Source organism: Notolepis coatsorum (genome assembly GCF_963971535.1).
Source record: "Notolepis coatsorum genome assembly, chromosome: 15".
NCBI lineage: Eukaryota > Metazoa > Chordata > Actinopteri > Aulopiformes > Paralepididae > Notolepis > Notolepis coatsorum.
Genome location: NC_140179.1, coordinates 75,893,975 through 75,916,753, shown reverse-complemented (window position 1 = coordinate 75,916,753; position 22,779 = coordinate 75,893,975). Strand labels below are relative to the sequence as shown.

The window sequence follows — 22,779 nt, the reverse complement described above, 5'->3', positions numbered from 1 at the left end:
GTCGCAACACTGCTGACCCGGGTTCGATTCCCGGACCCGGTGTCTTTTGCCGAATGTCTTCCCCTGCTCTGTCTCCCATTCCTCCTCTCTCTCTCTCTCTCTCTCTCTCTCTCTACCGGACTGCCCGGTAGTAAAAACCGAATAAAAAATCTACAAAAACATAACTTGTCAGTTGCAGGGTGAAACGGGAGAGAGAGCAGGGGGAGACATTCGGCAAATGACGGCGAGCGCGGTAACATGGTGTGCTACTGGAGCACCCTCGAGGTCTCTTTTTCAAGGGTGATCTGGCCAAGAAGGCAAGCACGAAATATGACAAAACATACATAAGACACAATACACATACAGTAGACTACCATACAATCGATATTTTAAATGAAAAGTAAAATTCTGTTAAAATACAAGCACAATAAAACAATAGCAATCAACCAAAATTTATAATTCAACATCAAAGCAAGAGCAGCAGGTGGAAAGGATTTCCGATATTTTTAGTTTAAAACAAAACAAGGAGACCGGAGAGGCCCATTTGAGACGTGTCTGGAGGTCATTCCAGGCCCAAGGACCAAAATAAAATAGGCTTCTTTTACTTGCCTCAGTCCACACGAGCTGTATTTTAAAGCGCATCCATGTGCTGGATCTGAGGTTGAGCAAGTTTTGAATTCATTCAAGCTTGGAACTGATGTACCATGGAGGTTTTCCAAGGATCAGTTTTTACAAGGGAGATTTATGTGTGTGTATGTGTGTGTGTGTGTGTGCATGTGTGTGTGTGTGTGTGTGTGTGCGCGTGCGTGCGTTTGGCACCTACCCTGCAAAGGTTCTGTTCTGCAGCTCCTTGACAAACACCGGAGTGCCAGCCTGCACTGGCTTGGTGCCGTCATCCAGCTCCGTGTAGTCGTGCCTGTGCCAGTTGTTGCGCTTTTTCACTGCAACAGATACACACAACGTTATTAAGACCAGGAGGTGATATGCATAATGATATTAATTCATCACCACTCAACCCCTTGTGTTAAGTGCTAGAGCACGGGGGCCACGTCCAATTGAAGTGGAGGGCTTACAGCACCTTTCAATTAGCCCGTTAATGGTCACCCTCTGCCCCCTCATGGGGTTAGACCCCCCCCCCCCCCCATCTCTCTCTTAAATCAGAGACGAGTGCTGCTACCGAGTGTCATACCCCCCCCCCCCCCACGACACTCCCCTGGGGCCAGTCCATCATACTAGGATGGAAAGAGAGAGAGGATAGAGGGAAGGAAATACAGGAAGGGGGTCGTATGAGACATAATGAACTGAGAGATTGAGGAAGTGATCCACACACACACACACACACACACACACACACACACACACACACACACACACACACACACACACACACACACACACACACACACACACACACACACACACACACACACACACACACACACACACACACACAAAGACGGGAGAAAAATCAATCCATGTTAGGACTAGGGATGTATCAATACCAATCGTATTATCGGGCTGATACTGGGCTGGGACAGGGTATCTGAAGCAGGAGCATTGATACCAAAAAAACTAAAAACAAGAGCCATGTGTAACAAAGCCACTTGATTCTCTGTCTTCCTTTATATGCTAAGCACTCACTCACTTTTTAACCTCTTACCGAAATCGGGCCGTCATGCCCATGCACGCACGGCGCGGCACTTCACGAGCGCCTACAGACTCGGGCTGCATTTTTCACCGAACATATAATATACCGTTCTATTTGCCGCCGTTCGAATGCCACCTCACTCCACCAATTTCGTGTCTTGGTTCTCGAGTTACATGACGATATGTCAGGTGAGCGTCTTTTTACAGGCCGCGCATAAAATGACCATGTGAGACAGTATACGCTCGAGAAATCACAGCTGATGGCGAAACTTATTGGTCAGCGTCGTAGCCAACGAGTGTCCGCTTCCAACGATACCCCACGTGGGGTGGTACAAATATAGGAAGTAGGTGAAAGTTGACAAGCGAAAATGAGATGTGACTCAGACTTCAGAACGTACGGAGGTGGATGGAAGAAATTGATTTTGGAATTTCTTTTGGCGCACGGTTTACTCGAACCTCTCTCAAACACTAATTTCTGATTTTTTTTTAATAAAATTTGGACCTGTACTACATAAGACTTCAGGCTATGGAACCACAGTGTTTTCCAGCTCATACCTCTATGCTGGAATAATGGAATCTTGCAACCACTAAAGAAAAATGTGAGTACACAAGTTCAAGTTCAACTCAAGTTCAAACCTCTGTTACCGGTACTCTATTTCATTAGCACTAAAAGTGATTCTCCTTTTTTGCATTAATAACTTCAGAATGTTATCTTTCAAAAGAGACCAGGCTCATGCATGTGCTATAAGTAGAAAGCTAAGCTTTGCAAAAAAAGTATGTAGTCCTCAAGTTTTTTGCCTGCCTATTAAGAGGTTAACCTCTAGCCATATTTACAGAAGATTCACCTAAAAGTACATACCCAAGTAAATGGAAGATTTCTCCACTTCTACAAGGTCCATTTGCATGTTCTTGGTATATAGGGACATATATGGACCTCAGGGAATGTATTCCCAGTGTCAGAAATATTGTGTCTGTTACTATGCTTGAGTAAATTGTAATGAACCAAAAGGAAAATATAAATTATTATTATTATACCTTTTTATTTTTTATCTTTGACGGTGAATAACACCATGCTAACATTGACCAGATGTGAAACATTTAAGAAATCTAAGCAAAGTAATAAACGGCAGACGATTTACCGGTGTTTTTTGTAGATACAGTACAGAATTTTGTCATCCGGAGTCCGGACACATGCAATTTGAGATATGAATATAGAATATCAGGCCTATAAATTACCTTATTGTGACCAAGTCATACATCAAACAATGGATCGGGCCAAATCTCCTCTTTCCAATGGCAGAGTTAAATCTGGATTTAGTACCACCAGGCACCCATTTCAGGGCAGAAAAGACTGAATTAAATCTACTGTAAGTACAGTAACTTTTTTATAATGACAAATGCCCCGCCATTTTTCATCAGATTAAGATGTTTTTTTTCTAGACGTTCACAGAAACTACATGGTATTTTATGGCAATAACGTTCAGGTTTGTTCGACCCGTGAGATATGACGAAAATAATGTAAAAAATAAGTGTAGTTTTATGAAATTCGAAAGCCCACTATCATAGGACTACAAACGCGAATGACTGCACAATTTCCTTGCGTCTATATCCACCGGTTTCCGATGGAAAGCACAGAGAATTCTATAAACTCATATTTCACTAATAACACTTAAAATCATTGGTAAACAAACGTAGTGCTGAAAATATACACTTTGACTGCTGTTTTGATAGGGTTAGGGTCTTTACTCTTGGCTACATTTGAAAAAGAAACACAACATTAATTAATACGGACTGTATTGATCTATTTATGGTGTGAAATTTATCTCGCACCGGTACCGGACTGTTCGGGCTTAAGGGGTTAAAGGAACACTGCAACACTCTGGGAAATTACTATGGAGAAGAACACATTTCCCATAATGTTGGCGTGTTCCTTTAAGTAGAAGTAGTGGATCAGACCGGTACTCTCCTGTCAGCAGACTCTTGACATTTAGAATCAGTATGGGCAGTGAAGTGGTATCCGTGCAGATGGAATACATGTTACGACATGGATGAGGGGGAGGTAGAGAGACACTGGCAGAGGCAGACACTGGTTACTCACTCAGGGAGGATCCATGTACGACATCACAGTTGGGACAGTGGTAAACGTCAATATCCACCGCATGGTGCTCCTCCACCTGGACACAGCTAGGAACAGAGAGGAGACACACGAGTCAAGTCAACCCAAGGAGACGGACCCTTTCACCAGTTACACGCCAGTCTCATGCTGCTCTGCCGCCTTTGTAAACATCTGGTTCACCTTGTCCAGGGCCGACAAAATTCTTAAATTCTTAAAGTTCTTAACTTTCAAGTACTTTCCTAAGCACTATTTTTCATTTTAAAAGGATAATTTAAATGGATACAATTCACTTTTAAATGCTGTTTTTTATAGAAAAAAATATCTGATCCAATATGTATGGCTTAAAACCAATTTCCGACAATTAGTTAGACTTTAAATGAAAAGAATATTTTTCTTGATTCAGACAATGTTTATCATGGATGGACAAAACTTTCAATGCGAATGGTTGATTTGAATTTCAATGACTTTTTAAGCACTGTGTAAAAAAAATTGCTGTTTTCAAGGAATTCCAGGCCTAGACTTTGTTTTGTAAAAAAATAATCAAGCACTTTAAGCACATCAAGGACCTTGTTTGAACCCTGAATACACCAATAGGAGTCCGTCCACAAGAGTCAACAGACTGTGGGTGACTTTGAGTTCGACAACATACAGGACCAACATGTCCATAACAGAACAGGGTGTTTCAAGACACGGTAAAGGGGAAGGCTTGGTACATGCTTTATATTAGGGCTGCTCGATTAAAGCAAAAATCATAATTATTTTGTATTGATATTGAAATCACAATTACTCATTGATTTGAGAACATCATCATATGTTTTACCTTTCTTCTCGACTAAAGGCCGCCTTTCTGTCATCTTCTACAAGTTACCATAGAGAAGTTTCAAAATAACTGAGAAACGCTGCAGTGGCTCTCTCTCCTCCCTCCCAACACCAGCTGAAACTACAGTCTTGGCTGTTGGGGGGGGAGAGGTGGAGCACACTGCCCTGAAGGTAGGGTTGTCAAGACTAAATGAGAGCAACACGGCATATGGCACAATAATACTTTTATCTCGATTAACTTGTTTTCATGATCGTGGGAAGCCAAAATCGGAATTTAAATTATATTTAGGCGGTCAGGTGGCGTAGCGGAGATTGCGTTCGTCACCAACGCCGGAGAAGCTGGATTCGCCTGTTTGAATCCAGCTCCCGGCGTTGCTATCAGCTTGGCTGAATGGCTGGTCGCTCACACTAATACAATTGGTATTAGAGGGTGGGAAAGCTGAAGGGTGGGTCCTGGGCGTTGTGGACAGCGACCCCTACAGTTCGGTCGGGGCGCCTGCTCAGCAAGGGTAGGATCTAGGGAGAGATAGTGTGGCCTCCCACACGCTACACTCTCCCCGGTGAGAATCTGCGCGGCCAGGCTGGCCTGCCGGTAGGGTAGGCTGCACATGCGTCGGAGGAAAGCATGTGACAGTCTCTGGTCTCCCGGACCAACAGTAGGGGAAAGTACGCAACAACCAGGAAGGGTGGGATGGGAGAAAATCAGGAAAAAGAGGGGAAGAAAGATAATAAAAAAAATAAAATAAAATTATATTTAAATCGCCCAGCACTAGTACATACTTTATAAGTAAACGAAACACGGGTCAGCATCTAGCGCTCTCTCCCACTAGAACTTCCTCTAGCAGCTAGACAGATATATCACACCCATGCTAAAATCATACCCAACCTGTCTGCATTGCTGCTGTGTGTGTGTGTGTGTGTGTGTGTGTGGGGGGGGATGTTTGGTTTGAGATAACCAAAGAGTGAGAAACAGCACTGTGTGTGTGTGCGGGCATGCGTGTGTGTGCGCGGGCATGTGTGTGTGCGTGTGACTTCTGCCCCCTCACTCCATTTTTCAACTGATGTTCCAAAAGTCACGTCTCCTTGACTAGAAAAGAAACATTTCCAGTAGGATCCTTTCTGTTGTGGCAACATGTCGTGTGCTTTAAAAAAAAAATCAGATCCTCTGCGCAAAATCCTCTAGCGAGCAGGGCTGGACACTATGTCAATATTTAGCATCTCAGTGTTAAAGTAAGGGCCTTTTCACACCTAATTTGGTAGACTTAGGCCATGGTTACACTGGTGTAAAACAGCAACGTTCTATTTTCGAATGATTACGTTTGCATGTCCAATGTCAGATGTTATCCAAAAAGATTATTCCAATTCCTGATCGCCATTCCAAAAATCGATCGCTTTTATTGATCCAACGCTACATACTGTAAACACTGTTCTGATGGTCCACAATGACTGGGATCATCTCCGGTTACATGCGTGAGAAGTAGGGCTGACGCGGTATTGATTTTTTCCTTACCGCACAAATTTGCGAAGCTATTGAAACCGCCGCGGTAACCGCAAAAAAAAATAAAATAGAAACTTTGATGCATTTTTTTTTTTTTTGTAGTCTATTCTTTATAGCATATATGCCTCTAGTCTAAATGTCTATCTTTAGAGGATGACTTTGCAGCATGAATATTGTTTGGGATTCGGCAAGCACGCAGTCGTTATTGAAAGTGAAACACAGACAACATAGGCTACTGAACAGTGAACACTGTTTATTGACGCTTGCAGTGAGGTACAACGGCTCACTCGAGGTAGACGGGTCTGTTGAGGAGCTGAGGCGCGCGCCTCTCTCCCCTTCCCGTCGACCAAGAGTGAATACCTGTAGTCCCCAGGGCTCTGTCCCAACCGGTGTCCCGACTCCAGATCCCCCCCGAAAGGATGGGTGAGCCGCGGCCGGGGAAGACCGGGCGAGCCTGACTTAACGAGAACCATAAAACATGAGCGCGGTGTGGCTCCAGCCCCTTGCGCGCCGCCGCGGTTCCCAACTCCCCTCTCCCTCGGGGAGAGGCGGGGGGGATTCGAAGTCTCCCCTCTGGTCGTGCGCCGTTCACTCGTGTCGCGGGGCAGGGGTGGTAGCGCCCGGCGTTTTTTTTATTATTATTATTATTATTTAAATAACAAATGTATGTTTATTTTGCAGCAATTCTTTGTCGTTGCCGCCATCTTTAGTGTTACAGATTTCCCCATTCAAAACTACTACAGTGATCCTTCTCATGTTATAGTCGGTGGTCTCTGGATGTGATGGAGGAGTGCACTGCATATGAATGCACAGTGGAGAGTTGCAATTCAACTGAATTTATATGAAATGGGGATGTTTTAACCAAGACTAAGCCACAAGACCTAGTATTTTAGTATAGTATAAAGTATTAAAAAATGTAAATAAAAGGCGGTTAGGTGGCCGAGCGGAGATTGCGTTCGTCACCAACCCCGGAGCTGTGAGCTGGATTCGCCTGTTCGAATCCAGCTCACAGCTCCGGGGTTGTCACCAGCTTGGCTGGCCGTCTGCACTAATACAATTGGCTGTATTAGAGGGTGGGAGAAGCTGGCGGGGTGGGTCCGGGTCGTTGTAAACAGCGACTCCTACAGTTCGGTCGGGGCGCCTGCTAAGCGCGGATAGGACTTGAGGGGGATAGTGTGGTCCTCCCACACGCTACGCCCTCTCGATGAGAATCCGCGCTGCCAGGTGAAAAGAAGCGGTGATTGGCTGGACGTGTGTCGGAGGAAGCACGTGGTAGCCTCCACTCTCCCAGATGATCTGACTGTGGGGGGTAAGTGCGCAGCGACCAGGAAGGGACTGGGAATTGGCATACGACTAACATTGGGATGGGAGAAAAATCGGAGGAAAATGGAGGGGGAAAAAGATTAAAAAAAAAAAAAAAAAATGTAAATAAAATAAAAATGCCATTTATCGATTTCACGCAGTTATCGATAAATCGATAAGTGGTCTCAGCCTTAATCAATACCAATACTGGTTATCGTATTATCAGGCCGATACTGGGCTGCGACATGGTATCTGAAGAGTTGATACTAAAATCTGATAAATGCCATGTGTTTAAGTTTAAGTTAAGTTTATTTGGATTTTGCATAGACCAGCAATGGCACCAACTCACTCACTCACTTTTTAAAGTTAAAGGAACAAGAGTAATTAAGCATTAAGGTGTGTGTGAAGAGGGTAAGACGGTTTCTCATCTCATCTGGTCACACTATACAACTTCATTAAATCTTTTCTTTGGTAAACAGGAGATTGTGGACAGTAATATCATGTACGGAGGAGACCTGGCTGTTAGAGACATTATGAATCTCTTACTGACCAAATTTTGCCCATATCAGTATGTTAGATAAATGCATTCCTCCACTGCATAGGCAGGTTTCATTTTTGAATGTACGACAACCAATCGCATACCGACAGATAAAACATTACCAACGTGTTGCCGACGCCATGGAGAGAAAGTAGTATTTGTTAGCTGGAGTTGAAGAAATTGCATGAGCGTTATTAATCTGTTGTTGACTAGAGGTAAATGTGATAATACACCGGTCCAGTCATGATATGAATTTCAAGTCACATCGCCCCAGCCTTTAACACTTTGGATGCCACTCCTCCCCGTCTCAAAACCTTGTTGCGTGCCACCACCCACTTCAATGATAGCACTCTCATATTTGCGAACGCATAAACTACATCTTAAATTATGGCTATGTGTCTAATCTGGCTGTCGCTTATCAATGACTTGTTTGCAGTCAACATTGTCGAAACGGATTGTTTTTTTTAATCAGTTCATTTCCGTTTTATACCATTTTGAAAAACGCGTGTTTCTTGAAACTTCCAGAAGATTCTGTGATAAAGGCCCTTTACTGTAATACACAAAACACGTTGTCATTTTTCGGCCTATTTATGAATCGTTTTCAAATAAATGCTAGATTATCGATAGTATTATGTGTACTTATGCACGCTATAGAAGCGGGCCGAAAAATCTAATCTCTTATTTCCTGATCGCACACACACACATAGGGCCCACGTTGATATCTCTGTGAAAAAAGCTCTGATTATCCTAAGACTGGTCAAATAGATTCCTTACCTCAGATCAGATGTTCTCCAAAAAGATTATTCCAATTCCTGATCGCGATTCCAAATATCGATCGTGTTTATTGATCCAACGCTGGGTGGCCGAAACACAGATTCCACGTTGTTCTGATGGTCCAGAATGAATCCGATTGTCTCGGGTGACTTGTCTGAGAAGTAAAATGAGGAAGCAGGATTTCCCCCCCCCCCCCCATGCTTTTCATTCAGTCTAATCCAATGGGGTGCAGTACCACAGGGAGAGACGATAGGGGGCTAGACGGGAGGCTAGATTGATGAAATATGAATGGAAATCGCTAATAAAAAAAAACCTGATTAAAAACTAGATTTCCCGTCCGTGGCACTCAACGGTCGGCATGAAATAACAAGAATTCTCGTCCGTGGCACTCAAAGTGTTAAGGCCGAGACCACTTATCGATAATCATCGATAACTGGGTGAAATCGATAAGTGGCGTCACTTACAGATTTTTTCTGCACGTGAAAAAAAATAAGTTTTAAATACTTTTTTTTTTTTTTTAAATAAATTATTTAGCGTTAGTTCATATGCGTGTGTGTTGTGGGCCAACTACCGCATCTCAAAAACTACAATGAGTGCACGTGACACACACACGAACTAACGTTAAATACATTTTTTTTCTTTTTTAAGAAAAAAGTATTAAAAACGTTTGTCTTTTTTCTTTTCTTTTTTACATGCAAAATAATAAAATAAAATTGATATTTATCTTAAATTTTGTCCCGATTTATCGATTCTTCCAAATGGCATTATCGTCTCAGCCTTACCAGCCTTACTACCAATATTTAGAGCTGTAACTCCAGGCCGTGTTTGTGTAGACCTCCAGTATGTATTCCATCCAGCTAGCAGCACTTTGGTAAAGCCAAGGTCAACAGAGGCAGGAGCCTGACCTCTGTACCCTAGACAAATTAGGTAACTTCAGCGATTCCTGGTCCGATGAAAACAAAAATAAAAAGGTCAAGAACACCACCTTCTCTTACAAATGTATTTATTATTCCAGATACTCGTCTTCAATAAGGCTAGTTAAGAAGAAGCCAGACCGCACTTGCTGCTTCAATTCAAAATCAGCAGTTTGAGTTCATGTTCTTTTTGTATATAAAGTTTGCCAATAGGGATGTATCAGTAGTATTGGCAGTGGTAGTAGTCATAATAGTAATCGAATATATATATATATTTTTTTTTAAATAAACCAGTTCAACACAGGCAACCACTTTTGCTTCATTTCTTTGATGGCTCAAATGTATGCTCTAGTAGTCGCTTTTGTGTTTTGAGCACAAAGTTCATCATAGATCTAGCCTCTTTATTTTGCTCTCAACGTGCACCAGATTGATGCATTTAACTTTAAAATGTACAAAAAACCAAAAAAAAATATGGGGGAGCATGCCCCCGGACCCCCCTAGAGGGGCCGAGGGTCACCCACCACAGTCTCACAAAATCCTGTGGGAAACACTGGAATGCCGCTGGTGACACACCCTCATCAAAGCATCATCGATCAGTCCCTTGCCTCAGGCTTCAGAGATTAGCGTCAAGGTGCTCCTAGCTAACAACTGACTAAACAAGTGTGGTTTAGGGCTTAGGGCCCTTTCTCACTCACCCTATTCGTTTCTATTCCGTTCCGTTCTGGCCCGTTCCGAGATCTGATTCGAACCCCCCCCCCCCCCCCCCCCCCCCTCTCCCCCTCTAGTTTGCGTACACACTGCAGTCTTATTTCGTTCCGGGTTCTGTTTACGGTTTGCCTTTTGAGCGTTTACGCTTGCCGTAGGCGATGATGTCATGTTCCTGTCACGTTTCCTGCAAAGAAAGTCAACAAGGCGGCGCCGGGCGCCACCATCTTTGCCTGTTTACCCATTGCAGCACTTCTTTTTCAGCAAAGTCTAATAAAAGTGCAATAAACAAAACGGATACATTCACTGTGTGTTCTGCCTGTCATTTGTTGATGAAACAAAACTAACATCAACACAAGTGACCACCAAGAGCGGATAGTTTAGTCTAAAAAAAGATCGGTAGCTACATTGTTAGCTGCATGCTAACGTCAATGGAATATGCCATTATAACCGTATAGCATTGTGGCTAGAAGCTAACGTTAGCTCACGCTAGTTAGCCAGCACCAAACTGATGATATCGGGAGCTATCAGTAGTTAGATAACATTAGAGACAACGCTGTGTGTATTAAACAAAGGTGAATAGATGACTGGGCCATTTTGTTTAATGCTTGTTAAGTTGAAAGAGGAGCTTTGAGCTAACAGGGGCTGATAGCTAACGCTAGCTCAGCCGAGCGTACCACGGGTATTGCGCTACCTCCCCTGCAGGCTCTATACAACAAGAGGTGCAAATCCAGAGCCTGCAGGATAATGAAAGACCCCCACCACCCCAATAACAGCCTGTTCCAGCTGCTGAGGTCAGGCAGACGCCTGCGAACCCCAGCTACTAGGACGGAGAGGCTTAGGCTAAGCTTCTTCCCCAAGGCCATCAGAGCCTTGAACAATGAACATTGAGAGACACAGAAACTGAACTATCCACACACAAGCACACACTAGCACATACACGACACGCACGCTGAGCACGCTCACACACTAGCAGCCACTTTAACACTCATGCCGCACACACGCACACTTATGGCCAGAGGAAAGGCCACTTAAATTAGTATAACATCAGGAACAGTGTATTGCACTACTAAAGCTACCTAGCATGTCCTATATGCTCTGTAAATACTATGTACAGATACCGAGATGGCACACCATGTACCTGTTTATTGCACTGTTGTTTTTTATTGGATTCTATTATATGTTGTACCACTGTATTTTTATTGGATTCTATTATATGTTGTACCACTGTATTGCACATCGTCGCGGGCAAGACCAGCCGCATTTCATTGTATACCTGTATGCCGTGACAATTAAAACTCTTGACTTGACTTGACTTGAGCTCCAGTGGCAGTGCTCAACCAATCGTTAATGCTAGCAGAATGAATGGATGTAAACTTTATTTAACATATTGCATAATGGGTACAATACAATACGGCTCAATACAAACAATTGTTAAGGGAATGCAGACTGTTGTAGCTTGGACTGGGGTCCTTATAACAATAACTTGACAACAGGTAGCTGCAGCTATTTGGGACACGGAGCTAGTTAGCTTAGCCTGTCCAGCAGCTAACATTATCCCATCGTTCGTGGCAATTATATTACATGTCATTGATCTACTGGTCTACCACGGCCGACTGGTTGGGCACCACTGGTCTAATAGAAATAAATGCATTCAAACAAGAAACTAATGTATAGAAAATAGCATGGCAAAGAAAAATTGCCAGGCCTAATGCGAGCCAGGGAAGTGCTGTACGTTTGTAACGTGGCTTCATGTTTTTCATCCACTTGTTTTTGGTTGAGGTCTGAACTCTCAAATTGCCCATAAATATCGTTTTTGTGGGTATTCTCCAGTTGTTGCTGTGGTGTTATCTGCCCATGCCCGTGTTTAGGTACAAGCTCGCAAAACCACGCCCCCCGTTCTCCCGGGCCGAATCCGAGACCACCTATTCCAACTGATTCCGTTCAGCGGGGGGTGAAACGAATCAGCGCCGTTTCGCATCGCAAAAGGGTGAGTGAGAACACTCCCCCCCGTTCTCGGGAGCAGTGATTCGATCTCCAAACGTGAGTGAGAAAGGGCCCTGGGCTTGGGGGGTTGGGGTGGGAGACGACAGGTCTGGGCAGCCGACGCGGCCCGCAGGAGGGACAGGGCTGACCACTCTCTTTTATCGGCTTTGATCTAAAGAGGAATTACAGGACACTGTAACGGAAAGAAGGCTGGGAGGGGAGCCATTAACCACATCATCAGATAGTATTGTGCTGCTGTGACCGCCTGGCCACGCCCCCTCTGTTAGAGCCATATGGAATCCGCGATCACGGAATCGCGGACGGAATCGCGGAATTGAGCAATAAAAATGGAATCAACTATAATTTTTTTTTTTTTATGTTGTGGGACTTGTACAGCACTTTGTTCAACTTTGTCAGTGCTGTAAAGTTTAAACCTTTTTAAATCTTAGACAAACAAAACACTTTGCTTTCATGAAATATTGTAAGCCGTCATTTGAGGCTTTATAAAAGCAGCACAATGAACACAAATCTGTCAGTGCCGAGTCCGACCTCATCTTAAATAACAAACAGCATTGCTTGTTGTAGTTAACAAAGAGAGGCAGAGTTGATTTTGCAAAAATATATATAATTATTATTATTTTTTTTTATTTTTATTTTTTTAATAATCGAATTTTATTTTCATATTCGGATCCCATGCCCATCGAACGAAGCTTTGAAGTATTTAAGACAGCCCTATTAAATGGACTGTTATATCTTATTAAATTGTGGACATTTATTCATTCCCACTTATTAGACACTATTTCTGATGGTAAAATTAGCGTACAAAGCAAAATACAGAATTCTGAAATATTAAAACGGAAAAAACGGAATTTGGAAAAAAATAAAATGGAATTTGGAAAAAAATAAAACGGATTTCATATGGCTCTACGCCTGTGTTCAAACAGCAGCAGCACACCAATCATCAGATAGTACTGTGCTGCTGTGTGACTGGCTGGCCACGCCCCCTCTGTGTTCTAACAGCAGCAGGACACCAATCATCAGATTAACCTCGTTCACAGTTTTATCTCTGTGAGATAAAGCCTGGTAAAGAACTACTGCCGAAAGTGTCTATGGGGTAGAATTTCCGGTGTATGTACTTCCCCTTGAAGCTGCCTCCGAACGGACCAAACTTTTCCCGAATCCTGTCGGCAAACAAGCTAGAACGTCCCGGTCATGTAGTAAATTCTTCAGGCAAAGCCATTGCAGTGGCTTAAACGAGGAAATATTGTGCACTTCACACGTTTCTATAATTGTTTTGTCGAAACCAGAACGCCTGTAGCCTGTACTTCCTGTACTTCCGTTTAGACACTTTAGGAGGCAGATCTTGTCCAGCCTAGTACTGTGCTGCCGTGACTGCCTGACCACCTGTTGATCCAACTTGTCCAAGCATTGAAGCAGGCTAGCAAAAATAAAGCAAACTCAGACCATCACCAAAACCAGAATCTAGACAGATGGAATCTAGATTCATAGGGTATGGGGTGGGGTGTAAGAAGAAAAAGCCACGACTAGGCTACATGAAAAACAGAATTATACGTATATTATAAGTAGCGATAATTCTGATACAAGTAAGTAGCTTTGTTTCGCGGTCGAACAGTCATGCATGCACTTGTCCTAATAAACTAACACACTGTAGCACTCAACACTTTGATGAACATTGTTACTCAGCTGATAGAGTTGTGCCCTTCCTGACTACTTGTCGTACAGAACTTGTAAGTCGCTTTGGATAAAAGCGTCAGCTAAATGACTAAATGTAAATGTAAAAATGTAAATGAACAGGCCTGAAATTAGGTCCTAGTGCTATGTAATTTCTAGGGCTGACCCCTATTAATCGATTAGTCGGCTAATCGGTCGAAAGGAGCCGTAGTCGACCGGCCAACCTCTTAGTCGAATATAAAAAAAGAAAATATAAAAAATTATCATTCTTTCCAAAAGAAAAGAGGCCTAGAAGCATGGCTAACGCTAATGGCACGCATACCAGAGGCTAACTGCCTACGAAAACAGGCAAAGAGGCAGGCACTGAAAGAGGATTTCACCCATCTAATGAACACACTAGACTAGACAAATATCAAGATGTATCCATCAGTGGACCTAGAGCTGCCGCGGTATTGATGTTTTCCTTACCGCACAAATTTGCGAAATATTTCCTATCGCTGCGGTTATTACACAAAAATTAAAAATAAAACTTAGAATGCATTTTTTATTTTTTTTAGTAGTCTACTCTTTATAGCATATAGCCTGCCTCTAGTCTAAATGTCTATCTTTAGAGGATGACTTTGCAGCATGAATATTGTTTGGGATTCGGCAAGCACGCATTCGTTATTGAAAGTGAAACACGGATTCGAAGTTTCCCCTCCGGTCGTGCGCCATTCACTCGGTGTCGCGGGCAGGGGTGGTTACCCCCCCGACCCTTTCTTCTTCTTATTATTATTATTATTATAAAGTTACTACTTTATAATAAAGGCATTCGTTTTGTGGAATTAACGTTATATAGTTACACGTTCAATAACATCAGCGTATTTACCGGACCATAGCAAGGCAAGCATTACTCAATCTCAGTTCCTTTCTTTGCTCAGAGCGTGCTGAGTTGTCCCATTCTGCGGTCTGTTAATAAAGTTTTCAATCAGACAAGTGTATAGAACGAAGGGCTTTTATTCTAACATTCGTTGCAGTAAAATCATTATGCCTCGTTTAGTACTCCTGAGGAGCAATGGTAGTCCACTCCGGCGGGGAGCTAAAGCTAACGTTATTAGCCGTATGATGTAACAGCGATATCGCGGTAATGCGGTAATCGCGGCAGCTCTAAGTGGACCAATTGCATGCTTTTGCAGAGAACAAGAAGACTTCAGTCGACTCCTTCAGACATTAAGCACCCCCCACAGCCCAAATGGAATGATAAAAAAAAATATATATATATATATATATATATATATATTATACTTTTTTCTTTTCTTTTTTTTGTCGACCAATAGTCGACAGCCCTGTCGGGGACAGCCCTAGTAATTTCTATAAAATACATTTCATTCTCAACAATTACCTATCAAATAAATAAATTGCCAAAAAAATTATTATAAACAATAGTCAGCTCTGCATCCTCCCCCAATAAACAACAATACAGTAACATCCAGCTGGTGCTAGGTAGTAGTAGACGACGTAGCTCATGGAGCTGGAATATTGATGAGTATGAGTCATAGCTAGCTGGGCGATATGGCCTAAATATGATATCACGATATTTTCTGACCTTTCGGCGATACACGATACACATCACGATGTTTTTCCTTTTTTCCCCAAACAATTCATTATGAGGCTTACCAAGACAGTATTTGAGTTTGCAAGCGAACATTAAAGACAAAAGACTCATGCATTTAGCATTTTTATATTATATATTAGATTTAGATTATTGGATTCTTAGATTATATATTTAGCATTTTTAGCCTTTCGTTTTTTTAGATTATATATTAGATTAGATTTAGATGATTAGATTACATATTGTAACTATTTATTTATTTACATGTATGTATACATTTATTATTTGAACGGCTTAAGGCTATATCTGTACTTGATGTTTGTGTTGCATACTTGAAATAAACTTCAATCAAATCAAATCAAACCCCCCCTCTTAAAAACAAAAACCTGTGTTTAACCTAGCCATCTATAAAACATCATGCTAAAACTGTGAAACAAATGTCCTACTCCCCTAAAGAAAGAAATACATAGCAAACATGACTCAGTTATCCAATCGTGCTGCTGCTTTTTATTTTGTTAAAATCTTTTAGTTAATAAGACTAAAAGACTACAATATATATGACTACAAGGTCCAGAAGCCGACTTCATGACGGCTTCCTGTCCTCGCATTCCATTTCCGGTTAACGTTACATTTTGAACAACAGATTGCTGCTAATTAAACACTTCATGGAAACGGAGTAACGTTAACGTTATGTCGAGTTCATACGTGTAGTGTAGTATGAACTCGACATAACGTTAACATTACTCCGTGTCCACTGTTGCAGCCACTGTTGCGTCGCAGATGGATGGTACACTCTGTTAGCTCCGTAGCTAATCCGCTCATAGACTAATTTACCGATAGCAGTACCGTTAACGTCGGAGCTTACTCCTGGGTTTCAGGGGGCATCCCTAGCACCGAGCCACCGCCTCTCTGTCTCTGGCTAGGTGTGTGCGCTTGCGTGCGTGTAGATGACGTAATTTGGGCAAGTGTGTGTGTGACTGACTTTTTTTTTCTGCAAGAGGGAGAGGCGAGAGGGAGAGGAAAGCATTTAGCACTGCGCTCGTTAGTCTCATCTCAGCCACGGCGGCCTCTAACGCGAGGGCAAAACATCACGATATCCACGATACGTTTAAAAAGTGTATCGTTAATGAACTGTACCCGATATTTATATAATATCGTCATATCGCCCAGCCCTTAAGCTGTCATGATGAGGGCTTGGTGGTGGGACAGGACATGCAGCGCTAATTAGCATGGTACGCTCAGCTGAGGTGAGCCAGACCTCGCCATCCTCCTCCTCCTGTTCCTTCCTTCCCTCCTCCTTACACAACAGCAGCACAGAGGGAGGAAAGCAGGGCACACTGTGCCACGTAATGCTGCTGGCCGGCCGGCTTGACTCAGCTAATGTGTCACCTGTGTCAACGATTAACTACTTAACTGGAGGCACATGAAACTGTAGAGAGAGAGAGAGAAAGAAGAAAATAATACGGAGAGCGAGACAGAGAGAGAAGGAAGAAATAAAAAGAGAGAGGCGGAGGGGGAGAGAGAAGTAGGGTAGGGTTTTTTCGGTACTTTAGTCTAGGGCTGGGCGATAAAACGATAATTATCGCGATAAATTATTTATTTTCCTCTAAATAAACATGAAACGTGGTCGCAAATGTTCGATATATCTATTTTCCATGCTTGGATATCATGCACACGCACTAACAACCAATCAGGAATAGAGCTACGTCACGTGATGACGCGCTCACGCACCACAGCCGTCCATGTGCTACTGTTTTGTTTCGTTATCATTCTGAGGAGATTAGCTTAGTTAGGAAAATGAACGAAAATTAGAGTGACAGCGAAGGAGACGACAACCCTACGGCCACCTTAGCTCAAATGTAGAAGAAATTGTAAATAAGAAAGGGGTTTCAACGTCGGCAGTATGGACACATTTTGGGTTTCTAAAGTCGGACAAGAATCAGAGCAGCGTTCGTTACAAAATGCGTCGAAGACCGGTGCTAACCAAAACGGGTAACACGACAAACATGGTCCATCACCTGAAACAGTATCACCTGTTAGAGTACACTGAATGCAAGCGAATTCAGTCGGGAAGGAGTGGTGGCGTTAGCAGACAGCCAAGAAGAACCAGTGAAGCTCGTGTTGCAACTGCAAGTACCTCCGTAGTGGCGCAGCAACAAACGCTAGTGTCTGCTTTTACAATCTTTTACGACAAAGAAACATTCAGACAGTGTTGGATCTAACAAAATGGATTTATATGGACACGTTCATGGAGAATTCAAGCCGGGACTACAAAGCTTCTCAAAGGGTTGGCTCGACACGCGACGGCTCTCCAACTCGTAGTGATGTTGAGTTCTACTTCGTTCTACCGCAGCAAAAAAGTTAGTCAATAATAGCCCGCCGGGCATAAGAAGTTAATTAAACTCGACAGAAATGATAATTTCATGTATATCGATAATTATCGATATCGAGTGATTATTTTATTATTTTATCGCCCAGCCCTACTTTAGGCTCAAAAAATTTAATCTACCTACCTACCACAGTTGTAAAAAATGTGTCCAAACTTTAAATTATTTATTAATATTAATATTATTATTATTATTATTTATTTAGAACAATTTGTTAATATACATAATTATATAATATTGAAGCGAGCCTGGTCTGCATCTAGCTTTGTAAAGTGTAACCACACTCGCGACCGTTTTCGGCTTGCCATTGCCCCGACTGCTTTGTTGTTGAATCAAGTCAAATCCTAGGTAAGCATGTATTGTGCGCGTGAATGTTGACGTGAACGTGTGGCACACTTCATAGGACCTGTAGATTATACTCAACAATATAATATTGTTTCGTCTAGCTATCAGTTGTTACATGACAGTTGGGATAGAACAAAGGCTGACCACATGAATCATAATAATCATAATAATAAGATAGATGTAGGGCGGCTACGTGGCACAGTGGGCAAGGCGCTCGCCACAAAATGCTGGAGACGCTGGGCTCGTCAGTTCGAGCCCAGCGCTCCACATTTGCTTTCAGTTTAGCTGGTCGTCCGTACTAATACACATTGGCCGTATTAGGGGGTGGGAAACTGATGGGTGGGGATCGGGCGTTGTGGACAGCGACTCCTACAGGTCGGTTGGTGCGCCTGCGCAGTAGAATCAGGAAGTGTCGGGGGCAGCGTGAGCCTCCCACGCGTTACTCCTCGCCACTGAGAGATCGAGCTGCGCAGGTGAAAAGATGTGACTGCTGTTACCTCAAGTACCGGAGGGGACTTGTGCCATGTATGACTTAGTCCACATTGCAGCCGGCTTGTGGGAGGCAAGAAACAGCGTCCGTGACAGGGGAGGGTTGAATTGGATGATACAAAATTGGGATGGGAGAAAATATAGAAAATGGGAGAAAAAGTGGATCAAAAAAATAATAATAATAAGATAGATGTTTTATGTCCAATTATAAAATTATGCAACATGAGAGGATGCAAAAAAAGCTCATGGTAGATCAACTGGCTGCCCTGGACTACACCAGTCTCGAGGAAAAAAACACGATGCGAAACAAATAACATTTAATGAGGGCAGGCCTAATGCCTGGCACGTACCAGAAGATATTCCAAATCCAACTACTAAGAACATAAAAGGACAATATACTACCTTATGCATACCGCCCCTTATGTGAATATACTGTATACTTCAGATCATATATTTAGCATTTAGCATTTTAGCATTCAGCATTTTTTGATTATATATTAGATTAGATTTAGATTATTGGATTATTAGATTATATATTGTAACTATTTATTGTAGGGCAAATATAACTGAGAGGGCATACATGTCCAGAGTTAATTATGTTAATTATTATATTGATTTGTTATAGTTTACGCTGCTTTTTACTACCTGTACCTCCCCTCCCCCTCCCCCATGCTGCTATGATGCCTGAATTTCCCCCAAGGGGATCAATAAAGGAATATTTTATTGAAACGGTGGTGGATGGTGGAACCCCACACATAACGTCATATTTCTTGTAGTTCATTCGCTAGAACGTATTGGACCATGCACCTGAAGATTACATTCAGGTCTAGACTCTCTGAACCTATAATCTTGCAAGCACTGCAAGGTTCGACATTACCAGCGCCACCGGCTGAATGCGGACAGAATTTGGCTTTAAAAAGCTGGCTTTTTGGGCCTTTCCATGCCAAAAGATTGCACTTCCCATGGTGGCATTTTGAAACAAGACACCATGGTCAAAAACGATTGTATGGCTACTAGGGCTGTCTTAAATACTTTGAAGCTTCGTTCGATGGGCATGGGATTCGAATAGGAAAATAAAATTTGAATATATATTTTTTTAAAACAAAAGAAGAATATGTATTTTTTTGTGTGCAAAATCAACTCTGCCTCTCTTTGTTAATTACAACAAGCAATGCTGTTTGTTATTTAAAATGAGGTCAGACTCGGCACTGACAGATGTGTTCATTGTGCTGCTTTTATAAAGCTTCAAATGACGGCTTACAATATTTCATGAAAGCAAAGTGTTTCGTTTGTCTAAGATTTAAAAAGGTTTAAACTTTACAGCACTGACAAAGTTGAACAAAGTGCTGTACAAGTCCCACAACGTAAAAAAAATCTAATTAAAAAAAGAAATCTTGAAACGCGAAGCTTCGAATTAAAATCGAATCTCGGCCCCGAAGCTTCGAATTCCAAAAGAAAATTCGACGGTCAGCCCTAATGGCAGGGCTGTACAGTGCGACATATATGTCGCACGTGCGACACTGACGTCAGTCTGTGCGATGAAAGGATTGACTTCAGTAGCACTGGTGCGATGGCCCGTGCCTGGCGGAAAAAAGAAAAAGAAAGTGACGCGGTAAATTGAATGGGCCACGGCACCACGCTATCCACTTGGTACTTGTAGTCTTGTGCGATTAAATACAATGTCCCTTCTGCGTAAGACTCCATATATCAAACACCAAATCCCATAATCCCTAGCGAACAATATCCCCGCGAGTTGCGAGCAGTGACTCATATCCACTCGGCTCAGCTCACAGTCACAACACAGCAGGACTCGTCTCAGCAGCAGATAGTAGCGTTTGGAACGCGGACATTGAAACAGAGCTAGTGGATAGTGTTGTCGCGACCCAAAACAAATCCCTGCTGTTTTATTCGGCAACGGGTCAAATGCATATAACATGCTTTGCAATCCTCGCGTCATAAAGTCTGAAATGAACGTTACGTTAGCATGAGCTAACAACAAGCTGTTCAGAGCCATATAGAGAGAACAGCAGACGGGCAGAGTGAGGAGGAGGGGGCAGACATTCTCCCTTCTCTGTGTGTGTGTGTGTGTGTGTGCGTTTGGAAAGATCACATGAAGTCAGACGAGTATATTATATTGATAGTAAATGTACTGAGGGTGGACAGATAATGTTGATATTTAAACATAAAAAATACAATACAAAATAAATGTATTCATGATCATGCAACATAAAACGGTTGCGTGTTGTGAGTTCCAAAACATTTAACTTAAAGTTTAAAGCTCAATATATCAAAACGTGGCACTTTACAGTGAACAGGAGGTCTATGTGTATTAAAAACAATAGATTGTTTTTCCTTTAAAAGTCTGGAAGAGGTCAAAAATGTCAAATGATATTTCCGTTGCCTTTTTTGAGTTGATCTAAATGTTACTGATTGTGTTAAATGGGCTTATGTTATGATATCGTCTCATATCGATTGCAGGCACCTGCATCGTATCATATCGTGGCATATATCAGCAAATATCGTATAGTTGTCCAAAGAATCTATATCGTATTGTGATGAAACAGGTGATTCCCACCCCTAGTAGAGTCCATACACCCAACACCAAATCCCATAATTCCTTACACGTAACGTGTCTGGCTGTGTGACGTCAACTTGTCAGCATAAAATGACAGCCAAACATGGCACTGCAACTAAATAACACAAATACAATAGGCACATTTGTGACTGTTACAAATATAACACATTTTATACTTGTGCTACAAGATTTTGGCCTGTGCTACAAAACGATCAACCTATGTAGCACCAGTGCTATGTGCAAAAAAAGTTAACGTACAGCCCTGCTTTAATGGCTACCTTGTATCTTAGTTTGGACCCCCGGAAATATCAGTAATTATTTTTGTGCGTGTAAAATATCTCTATCTATCTTTTTGTCTATAAATTCTATCTATTGTAAAAGCTCTCTCTCTCTCTCTCTCTCTCTGGGGCCATGATCGCCGACGTTTTGATATATAGGACAGACTCTAGTCTGGACAGACGGGGGCTTCTTGAGACAAACTGTTGGACAGCTAACTGGACCCACCAGTCTGTGTGGCAGTGCGTTTTAGGGACTCACTGACTTGTTGAGAATATATTCTGTTGTCTTTTATTGTTTCTGCATCAACTGCTGTTTATTATTAATACTTTTGCCTAATTAAACTATAAAAGAAAATCCACATCTGAATAGAACAAAATTATTTGTCGCGACGGATCCCCCTCTATCAAAGAGGATCTGAACATGGTCGGAATCCCTGACATGCGTCAAGAGAACAGAAAAAGAAAGAAAAGCCTCGCAATTTGGTATTTTCTCCCATCTCATGCTCTGTGACCAGCAAGGTCTCCCCTATAATTTTCAAAAGCCAAGAGAAAGCTTGTCTTAACTCCATCATCATGAGTTATGCATGTCAAATTGATGTGTGCCTTTGGAGACCCGTTTCAGAACCACAACCCAAGACTAGAGATGTTCCGATACCATTTTTCCCTTTCCGATCCGATTCCGATACCTAAGCTTTGGGTATCGGCCGATACCGATATTTATCCGATACCAGTGCATAAAAAAAAATTAAAAAAAAAATTATATAAATTATACTTTTTTTTTTTTTTTTTTTTTTTCAGATACTGTTATACTGTTTTTTAGTAATAACTAGAACGTATAGTATTTATTCAACAACAGGTGATTGTATAGATTTGTATTAGTATCATTAATCAATGAGTATGGGCTGCAGCACTGCAGATATACCCTACTCCAATGATCCACACGGACATTAAACGGTGTTGCACTCGCTACTCAGTGGCTCTGCAGATATACCCTATTCAGTCTGTAAGCTAGAACGTTCATGTTGTGGTTTTTGATGCAAAATAAATATTCAACTTTCTCTTTTGAAACTCCGCCTCAGACTCTTATCCTTTGGCACTTGCTGTACTTTGCTTGCAGGTCTGCAGCCATTATTGCTGGATTATG

General features: G+C 42.2%; 1 protein-coding gene across 1 annotated transcript in view; it reads right to left on the bottom strand.

Moving 5' to 3' along the window:
• The window catches only part of kdm7aa (lysine (K)-specific demethylase 7Aa), an 82,140-nt gene that overhangs the window by 42,248 nt on the left and 17,113 nt on the right, over positions 1 to 22,779 (bottom strand). Inside the window, exons 2-3 of the mRNA XM_084330071.1 lie at positions 3,725 to 3,810; positions 803 to 920 (exon numbers count right to left, since the gene is read on the bottom strand). Of these exons, the coding sequence (XP_084186197.1) occupies positions 803 to 920; positions 3,725 to 3,810 (204 nt within the window). The remainder of the gene's footprint in view (positions 1 to 802; positions 921 to 3,724; positions 3,811 to 22,779) is intronic.